General features: G+C 36.9%; 1 protein-coding gene across 8 annotated transcripts in view; it reads right to left on the bottom strand.

Moving 5' to 3' along the window:
* Positions 1 to 1,040: 1,040 nt before the first annotated feature.
* SFMBT1 (Scm like with four mbt domains 1) overlaps positions 1,041 to 10,672 on the bottom strand; it is a 115,061-nt gene continuing 105,429 nt past the window's right edge. For 6 of the 8 annotated variants that reach the window (XM_053929278.2, XM_053929281.2, XM_053929277.2 and 3 more), the window contains 6 exons: positions 9,706 to 9,815; positions 8,604 to 8,806; positions 4,667 to 4,845; positions 4,241 to 4,486; positions 3,237 to 3,365; positions 1,041 to 2,147 (listed from right to left, as the gene is read on the bottom strand). In XM_053929278.2, coding sequence (XP_053785253.1) covers positions 2,007 to 2,147; positions 3,237 to 3,365; positions 4,241 to 4,486; positions 4,667 to 4,845; positions 8,604 to 8,806; positions 9,706 to 9,815 — 1,008 coding nt within the window. In that variant the 3' untranslated portion in view covers positions 1,041 to 2,006. The remainder of the gene's footprint in view (positions 2,148 to 3,236; positions 3,366 to 4,240; positions 4,487 to 4,666; positions 4,846 to 8,603; positions 8,807 to 9,705; positions 9,816 to 10,672) is intronic. The other 2 variants (XM_024556506.4, XM_024556503.4) reach the window with 1 other exon arrangement.

Raw genomic sequence — 10,672 nt, 5'->3', positions numbered from 1 at the left:
TTGAATAGGGGAGAAAAGGCATACAACTGTAATTGAATAACAATAAAAATTTTTTAAAAATTAAAAAAAATCAAAATTGGTGAATTTTTGTGTAACCATTTTAATATTGAAGATGGAAGAAAGTAAGCAACGTTTTTGGCATATTATGCTTTATGATTTTAAGAACAGTAAAAACACAACTGAAACTCCCCACCCACCAAAAAAAAAAAGATTTGTGCAGTGTATGGAGAAGGTGCTGTGACTGATTAAACATGTCAAAAGTGGTTTGTGAAGTTTCATGCTGGAGATTTCTCACTGGACAATGCTCCATGGTTGGGTAGACCAGTTGAAGTTGACAGCAATCAAATTGAGACATTAATTGAGAATAATCAATGTTCTGCCACACAGGAAATAACCAACATACTCAAAATATCCAACTCAATAAAGTTATTGGTGAAAATGAAAAATGTGTCTTTTATTTTACAGAAAAAAACTAAATGAACTTTTTGGCCAACCCAATATTTGTATAGCTGTTTAGAATTACCCAGTTTTAAAATATTTTCAAATCCTAAAGAGGAATAATTATATTATAAATTTGCAGGTGAATAGGATAATTTAAAAATATATGCTCAGCAGAGCAAACCATTCAAAGGAAGCAATCTATGAATATGTCTTTCCTCTTTCCTCATGGCTGGAACAGTATAGCAAATGCTATTATTCTGTAACAGCTAGCAGTGAAAATCACCTGTAGTTTCATATCAGCTTGAGCTGGATCAAAAGAAACACCTAAAAGAAAACTCAGTAATTGAATGGGAATCCTTAGACTACAGACTACATTCAATTTAAAGATTTAACTGAAGAAAATTATAAACCTGACTAGGCAAAGAGGTTTCCAGAATCCTTAACCACCTCTCAATCTTTACCTAGCCACCTGAGGAAACAGTTACAGAACCTGTTCTTTCTGTGTGCTTCTACACTATTTGCCTGGAGACATGGAGAAAGAAGGGGAAGTGGACTTAATCATGGGTCCAAGGAATACCTACTGACTTTTAGACAAAGTAAGGACTTTAGAGATGAAACAGACCAACAACTTTGAAGAAAAGTAAACACCAAATAAAAGCCACTGAAGTCTCCCCGAAAACTAATGGAGAGAGAGTAATTAAACTGAAATACCAACAATCTTTGTGATACTTCTTAAAACAGGTAGCCCAAGCTGGATCAAGATGGAAAACAGTGACAGCAGAGTTCTTAGATCGGGTCAGTTAAAGAACTGGTATAAGTGCTCACACAATGTTTTTGAGAAAACAAACAGTGTTTTTCCCCCTCCAACATCTGCCTTAGTTTTAGTGTTCATGCAGCTTAAAATGACATCAAACAAAAAACCTCACACATGACTGCAAATGCAATTATCAACAGAGGTAGTGAACAAAGGAACTCCTAAGAACAAATTTTAAACTGGATCAAAGTGTGACTACAAATTCAAAATCCTAGAGCCACATAATCATCCCCAAAAGGAACTGCTTTAATTTTTAAAAGCTCAGAAACACAATGACAATGAAGCGCTGATTTGCCCTAGGCGCAGTCTGAAATCAGTGCTGACTTAAAGCTAAGTCCTCTCTTTCCAAGAAAGAGAAAGCAGAGAACAAAGTTCAATCTACAATGGGGAGGAACAGAACAAAAAGAAAACCACCAAAAGGGTGCTTTCCAGCAGCCCAGATTATTCTTTGTTTAGGTCACACTACTGGAAATGCTTATTCTTCTTATGTAAGTCTTTTCTTCACAACCTTTGTTTTTTAAAAACTGCAATCTGCTGAATGAGAGACGCCCACATTTCCACTCGCAGAAGAGTCACCTCTGTGCAGTTTTTGCTTCCTCACCGTGGGTCCTCCTTCCCTGAAAGTGCAAAGAGAGCAAGTCCACACCTGCAGGGCCCAGAGCCCCAGGACTATTTCAGCTCCACTGACAGAGCAGGCAAAGGAATTGCTGCATTTGTGCTTCAAAGATACAGCTCACTTTGGTTGTCCTTCTTAGTTGGCAAACTGCTCATAAAAAGCAAACTTGATCCTCTCTATGTGATGGCAAAGTTTGATGGCAGGGCCTAATTTTAAGTCCATGCACTCTTGAACGGTGGGAAGGGTAAGGAGCAGCAGCGCCTGCCCATCAATTTCCTGTTAAAGCACAAAAACACAAATTATCTCTGATGTGCATGGGAATGACAGCTCAATCATGATTCACTCTGGCTTTGTCAAAATCAGTGTCCCTGTGCTTTCCTTTCATTACTTTCCCCTTTTGAGTAAATATCACACATTTCCTTTTAGATGCCTTTTATATTCCTCCATACTAATGAATCTTCAGAATTAATAATCAAGTTTTACCAAGGATAAGAATCCATTCTACAGTTTCTGCTCAGTAGAAATTTAGTAAACTGACTAGCCTTGTAACTGGCAATTAAATGTGCCAAAAACAAAAAAACATGTTTTTAGAGGACTCTTTCTAAATCTGGAAGAAAGTATTAACTATAAACTTCAATGTCCTGATCTGCAACATTCATAAAAAAGCCCAATTAAGTTCTTTGAAGATGTTCATTTTTGAATCTCCCCAATTATCAAAATAAATTCTATTTCAATATTTATTTAAGGTCACAGATATTAGTGTTTCAGAAAACCTGCCTGAAAATTGATCACAACTTAAGAGCCTAATACATTACAGATTTTATTTTATTTTATTTTTTTAAAGGTTTTATTTATTTTTAGAGAGAGGGGAAGGGAGGGAGGAAGAGAGGGAGAGAAACACCAAGGTGTAGTTGCCTCTTGTGTACCCCCTACTGGGGACCAGGCCCATAACCCAGGCATGCACCCTTACCGGGAATCGAACCAATGACCCCCTGCTTCATAGTCTGGCGCTCAATCCACTGAGCCATACCAGCCAGGGATACAGATTTTATTTTTTTGAAACAGGCAAATTGTTATTTTGGAAAAGAGGGGGATAATTAATCATGACATACTTAATTTTAAGCCATTTAAATATTTGAGGGATAGAAAGAAATTCTTAGGAAAAATGGGAATGCAGTTATAATCTGCTTCAACTGCAGCAGAAGTCAGATAACTTTTTCACATAGTAGTACTCCTAAAAATGGAACTAAAATAATTTTATTTTGCATATTAATATTTTTCCTGAGACCTGTACATAAATTGCTATTACACCCACAGTCCTTTGCTAAAGAAACATGTTACTAAGAATGAGAACATGGTGGTTACCTGGTCTAGGAATATTCTCGCTAAGGGAGCGCAGTCGGTGGATCTGATGAACCGCACCACGTCTGCTACACTCCACTTCAGGGGGTTACTGTCCAGGTGAAGCCTTTCAGCAACTTCAATCCTTATTTCCTTCATTCCCCACAAGAGAATCAAACCAAATGGTGTAAGAGCTATTATATTCTTAACACGTCTCTCTATTTAAATTCATATCCCCTCAAGGCAGGATTTAAAGTGCTTTTATGATGTGATTTCTCCCAGCAAAGATGGCAAAAGACCATATACACTAAGTAGGCAGGAAATGTTTGTCTTCTATAGTGAGAAATATCAATGGGGAAAATTTTACCTCAAAGTTTCAGCAGAAATAATTTGGACAATTTAACAGAAAAAAATAGTTCTTAAATCTCCCTTTCGTGCCTTGGTCTATTTCAACTCTCTCTGGTAGGTGCTAAAGTGAATGGGATGATATTTCCAATGAGAGAAGGATTAGCTAAATTATCAGGAGAAATCATTTATTGGTTCTGTTCATAAACTATATTTAAAAAGCAACCCAGTTTTAAAACACTAACTCCCATTCTTTAATGTGTGATGTTATATAACATGCAGATATGTATATGCTAAATATACTAAACAAGATGGCTTAACTAGAACAAAAGGATAATTTATTTCTATAACACCATTGTATTTCCATAAAACCATACATATTATGAAAAATATTAAAGAGGGAGTTTTCCCTGAACTAAATGACACATTTCAGAATAAACTAGCAATGAAACATTCTTTTACTTAAGACAAGCAGCCACTCTGAGACCTCCCTCTTGATAAAGTTATTTCCAAATAATCCCTGAAACACAAGTAAACCACTGAATTTGGAATCATTTAAAGAGAGACTCAGGAAGTTCAACTGAAGCCTGCATTGAAATAAGTAGAATGCCAACATCATTTACAATTATACTCTAGAAGTTCTAGAGAGGAAAAAAAAGACACTGTATTTTAAAAATGGGTACCTTTGGTGAAGGAGGCTTATTCTCATCATCGGAAAAAGAAAAAGTGCGAAGCTCTCTTTTTCTCCTTTGTCTATCTGGAGGCAGTGATGTGGATATCTCACTTTGAGTAGGAGAAGAGGAACAGGACTTTTTTTCTGACATTTCTGACTCTTCCTGTAGCTCGTCCTGCTGCTCAGAAGTACTGCCCTCACTTAGGGAATCGTCATCTCCTTCATCTGGGTCATCCTCATCTTCACCCCCACTTCCCTAGAGGAAAAGGAGAGAAGGCTCATTGAAATTCAGGACAAACCAGTTCCGGGGCCACGAAACCATCGTCTATTGGCCAGAGATCCAAGTTAGAAAGATCGGCACGCATTCTTCCCGTGTCTGTCTGGTAAAGCAGTGATCTCTGGCTTCTAGACTTTACAGGCATATCAGATCTCATACCTGGGGAGAGCCCGCTGGGGTATTATCAACAGATGCAGAGGGGCGTTTCTTCTTATGAACAAAAACATTTTTCCGCCTCTTTCTCCTCTTACTGGCCTTTTTCAGGGCGCACGCTAAATTACTATGTCCACCAGGCGGCCTCCCAATTCTTTTACTTTTCTTCTTTCCATAATAGTGTGCTAAATGTGAATGACAAAGAAAAATGAAGTAGCCTCATTATTTTTGTGCACTTCAAACCACAAGAGATTCTATTAGCACAGGAGAAAACAAGTACACTGTATTTGATTAAAGTTTAAATTTCATACAGTGGAATAATCTTAACTGTTCAGATCTTAAATGTACAGTTTGATTAGTACTGACTAATGCATAAACCTGAATAATCCTTCCCCATCAAGACAGAACATCTCCATCAACCTAAAAGGTTCCCAGGTTCCTTTTCTAGTCCCTTTCCCTTTTACCAAAAGCAACCATTATTCTGATTTTCATCACTATAGGTTAGCTTGACTCATCTCTGGAAACCTTCAGCAGGAACTTTTCAGTGCAAGGCTTCTTTCACTCAGCATAAGGTTTTTGAGTTTCATCCTTGCTGTTGTGTGTCTGAATAGTTCATCCCTTCATATTAATGAATAGCATTCCCTTGTACGAATATACCACTTTATCTATTCTCCTGTTGATGGGTACCTGGGCTGCTTCTAGGTTTTGCTATTAAGTTGCAGTGAACATTCTTGTACAAGGCTTTCAGTGGGCATATTTTCATTTTCCTTGGATAAATACCTAGGAATGGAATCGCTGGATCATATGATAGATGTGTGATTAACTTTTAAAGAAGTGCCAAACAGTTTTCTAAAAGTTTTGTATAATTTTATCCTCTCACCAGCAATGCATGGGAGATGTCGGTGTTTTATACCTTTGCCAGCATATGGGATTGTCAGTCTTTTTCATTTTAGCCAATCTAGTGGATATGCAGTAATTTCTCAATGTAAGTTTAAATTTGTACTTCCCTGATGACTAATGATATTGAGTATGTTTTCAAGTGCTTACTGGCCATGTGCACATATTTTTCTGTGACGTGTACATTCAAGTCTTTTGTTCATTTTTTTGTTTTTTCATTTTTATTAAGATATAATTCACATAACATAAAATCCATCATTTTAAAGGGTACATATTCAGCATGTATTGGCATATTCACTATGTTATGCAACCATTACCATTATCTACTTTTAGAACATTTCATTTCTCTCTCTCTTTTTTTAAATTAAGGTAACAGTCACATAACGTAAAGTTAATCACCATTTAAAAGCACACAGGGTGAAGCAAAAGTAGGTTTACAGTTGAAAAATAATATGAAAATTATTTTTCCATATGAAAATACAGTAAGAATGCAAGAATAAACTATGTTTCACATATTCACAACTGTAAACCTACTTTTGCCCCACCCTGCACAATTTAGCAGTATTTTGTGTCACAATATTGTACAACTACCAGCTTTCTCTAATTGCAAAACTTCTCTTTTTATTGAGTTGTGGGAGTTTTTAGTATATTCTGGAGAGTTGTTTGTTAGATATATATATTAAGAATATTTTCTCCAAGGCTGTAGCTTATCTTTTCATTTTTATAAATGGTGTTAAGAACAAAAGTTTTTAATTTTGATGTTTAACTTATTAATTTTTCCTTTACGTTAGTGTATTATGTTCTTCTCTATGAAATCCTTGCCTACCCCAAGCTCTTGAGGATAACCTCCTTGTTTTCTTCTAGAAGTTTTATAGTTTTAGCTTTTATATTAAGTGTAGGAGAGAAGGAGTTTTGTTTTTTTCAATTTGTGTATCTAATTGTAACAGCGTCATTTGTTCAAAGAACTTTCTTTCCCCGTTAAATTTAACCATATGAGCTGGGCTCTATTTCCGGGCCCTCTATGCGGTCCCATCACTCTACTTGACTTACACTTCCATCAATGCCCAACCAACTCTTGATTTCTAGTTTTATGGTAAAACTTGAAGTCAGGCAAAGTCCTCCAACTTTATTCTTTCTTTTTCAGGACTGTTTCGGTTAGTCTAGATCCTTTGTATTTGCACATAAATTTTAGAATACAGTGATAATTCTAAAATTGAAACATATTCTAACTCTGTTACATATTATTATCAAAATATTATATAATTTTTACCCCCGAAAAGAATAATAATAATTCTAAAGGATATAAAGTGGTACCTCAGTACTCTTCGTTATTTCATTCCCGAACTCATGACGAGCGTCTACACCAACGTGTCCTGAATGATGAAGCATTTTCTCTTGGGGGGTGGGGGGGTATTGTCGTGACTCATACACGTTCTAGCAAGTGCAATGAGTCCTGAGCAAGCACTAAGTGCTGAAACATGTTTTTCTCATCAATATGTGATGAGTACAGGGTTTGACAAGTTCTGAAGCCAATGAGTACCGAGGTATGACTGGAATTCCATTTAATGTCACTCAAATTACTAATTGGGAAAAATTATAAAGACTCCTTTATATCTAGGCTAATTTCAATTATATCATTAAGAAAAACAAATTCAGACAAAAAGCATAATAAAATCCATATATCTTCCAAAGGCTCAACGTGGTATATTTATATATGCATTTACAGGAATAGCATACTTCATTTAGCTAATAACTGCAATTTTTTTGGCAAATTGCTAAACTAAGTGCTGAATCTGACACAATAATAAGCTAAGATAATTCCTGCCCTTTAGGAATTTGCAATCCAATAAATATAAATAGAAACTAGATAGTTAGTCTTCTTTGATTTGTCATGCAAATACTGATTAGAAAGCTCATCATGCTAAATGTGGAGCTTGGATCAGCAGCATCAGTAGCATCTGGGAGTCTGTTAGAAATGCAGATGCCTGAGCCCAGATAACCACAGACCTAATGAATCAGAACCTCCATTTAACAAGATCCTCAGGTAATTTGCATGCATGATAAAGTTTAAGAGACACAGAATTAAAGATCCCTAAAAGCAATTTTCAAATTTAACGGGGTAAAATCCTCCTCTGTATTAATTCTCCCAAATGACAGCAGGGTTTACATGATTTAAGGAAAGGTAGGAACCGAATTTTGTGTTTGGATAACAGTGCCTTAGAAAAGTTCCAAGCTGGAAATTTCATCCTGTATGACTTGCTTTTTTATTGCAGTTCCATAAGAGAGAAGATAAACAATATGAAGGAACAGGTGTCGTTATGACAATTCAGAGCGAGCTACACAACTCCCCACCTCCTACTATTCACGTCTCTCAGACACTAAGCACACTCCTGCCTCAGGCCTGTGCTCTTGTTCCCCCCTGCCCAGAACATTCTCACCTGAAAATCTGTGCAACTGGCTCTCTGGCTTCCTTCAGGTTGGTTGTTACCTGTCAGGAAGATGCTGTTCTCACTCTCCTACTTTGCTTGCTCATCTTGCTTCATTTTTATCCACAATACTTACCTCCCTATATTTGTTACTTGTTTATTATCTGTCTCCCCCATTAACATGTAAACTCAACAAGGACAGAAATCTGTTTTCAGTTGCTATATCCCAGGGCTAGAACAGTGGTAGTACACAGTAGACACACAATAAATACTTATAGATTGTCTGGATGATTTACATAACCTAATTCATGCAATAGCTAATTTATATACATGCTACATATAAAAGTTGACAAAATCTGGCACATGGCCTGGTTGGTATGGCTTTCAAGCTAAGAATGGTTTTTAGACTTTTAAAAGTGATTTTTTTTATGTGAAAATAAAATAAAACAAAAATATGCAACAGAGATCACATGACCCACAGCCTAAGGTGTTTATCATCTGGCCCTTCACAGAATAAATTTGTATACCTCTGTTGTGTGATTCTCTGCAAAATAAAAACTTTCCAGGGTATAAGGTATGGTCAGCTACTAAAGTTAACAAGTTTGAAAAACACGACTCACTATATTTGGTCTTTGTAAGTACAGAGCAGTTCTCAGAACACTTATCCAGAACCATCCGTGGACCAAACAGATTGGGACAGCACTCCAGCTTTATACAGGTTTGCCGGCAGAACTCAGTCACCCGATCTGCTGTCTTCACTATTTCAACAGTAGCCCGGTAACTCTTTCCTTTGTATCTGCCATTAGAAGACATGAGAGACCAACTTTACTGGGCTAGTGATTATCCAGAGAAAAATCAAGTATATTAATATTTGCTTGTGAGAAGACTGTCTTTTTATATTTTGAGGACTCTGAAAATGATATGGAGTTAATGTATTTTGTGCTTAAATCAAATTTATAATCTAGTAAGCTATGACAACTAAAAGCTGAGTTATTTAAATTAGCAAAATAAGGTTCCTGCTTTCTGTTCCTAAGTTTAAGGTTTTCTTTTTTATTTTTTTAAGACTTTATTTATTTATTTTTTTAGAAAGGGGAAGGGAGGGAGAAAGAGAGGGAAACATCAATGTGTAGTTGCCTCTCCCGCACCCCTTACTGGGGACCTACCCACAACCCAGGCATCTGCCCTAGACTGAGAATCAAACCGGTGATGCTTTGGTTCGCAGGCCAGCACTCAATCTACTGAGCCACACAAGCCAGGACTAAGGTTTTCACATAATAACTTCTATACTAACTATTAAATGAAAAGTGACTTTCATTAAATCTTTCTTTACCCCAGGGCAGTGATCCTCAGAGTGTGGTCTGCTGACCAATAACAGCTGACAACTGTCACCCGTCCATGACAAGATCAGGTCAGAAAACAAGAGTAAATGTTTTTGAACTTTCACAGTAATTTGAAAAAGGAATTCTATGTCTCTTAAATCTAATAACAAAAAAAAATTCTCTTAAATTTTATGCCTTTTAAATTTCACATTACTTGTAATTCATTTTTACTGTATCTTCTAAAAGTATTTGTCCATGACAGAATGGAAACACAGAAAAGAAACAAACCCGGTCCTTCACCACAAACAGTTGAAGCAGCACTGCGCAAGGAAACCTAAGTACCTAATATTATCCATGGAAGAACTGATTCTGTGATACACAAAAGGCAGAGGCGCTTACTCACTTGGCTTTTAGGACTTCCCCACATCCATGCCACACAGAGTCTTTGTCCAGCTGCAGCTCCCGAAGGACACGACTGGGTTTGTAAGCTGCATTGATAAGTAGTGTGAGGACCTGTGCTCCATTTTTAAAGCAGAAATATGGGTTGGGAAGGAGAAAAACAGACCATCAGACCCTTGCTATCCCCTAGCATGTCATTTATGATATTAATGCTAGTCATATTAGTTAATAAATGTTAACAAAATAATAATAGTGAAGATATGACAGCTGATTAAAGTTACAAGTAAGAGAATAATAGACCCTCTTAAATATTCAAAACCATTACAATCAGAAACAAATAGACAATATGAATTTAAAATTACTCTAGTATGTCCTTTCAAATCCTTCCCCAGTCATGGTACTCTCAGATAATTGTATTTGTTTGGGATACTTTGTAGATGATTGAGCTTTCATGTTGTTGGAACAGTCTGATAACAAAAGCTCCAGCCTCCCCAGACCCTGCCTTGCCACCCTAGGGGCTGAACAGTAGTCCCCACATCTGTTACCTTCAGTGCAGCACCCTTGCCGGGAAGCTCTGCAAGTCCAGCAGATGCGGAGTTTTGTTATGGTCCAGATTAATGCCACACAGCCTCCCAGTCAGAGCCTGACTATTCTCATATTCCCTCTCCCTCAGGCAATCCCCCCATCATTGTTCATGTCCATGGGTCATGTGTGTGTTTAAGTTCTTCCGCTACTCCATTCCCTACACTGACCTTTCCATCCTCGTGGCTATTCTGTAACTACCTGTTTCCACTTCTTAATCCCCTCACCTCTTCACCCATTCCCCCATACCACCCTCCCATTTGGCAACCATCAAAATGCTCCGCATGTCCATGACTCTGTCTCTGTTCTTGTTTGCTTAGTTTATTATAGTCAATTGTTGATATATTTTTTGCCATTTTATTGTTCATAGTTTTGATCTTTTTTTTCTT

The sequence above is a fragment of the Desmodus rotundus genome, chromosome 8 (assembly GCF_022682495.2).
Source record: "Desmodus rotundus isolate HL8 chromosome 8, HLdesRot8A.1, whole genome shotgun sequence".
Taxonomy (NCBI): domain Eukaryota; kingdom Metazoa; phylum Chordata; class Mammalia; order Chiroptera; family Phyllostomidae; genus Desmodus; species Desmodus rotundus.
This window is presented reverse-complemented; position numbering and strand designations above follow the sequence as displayed.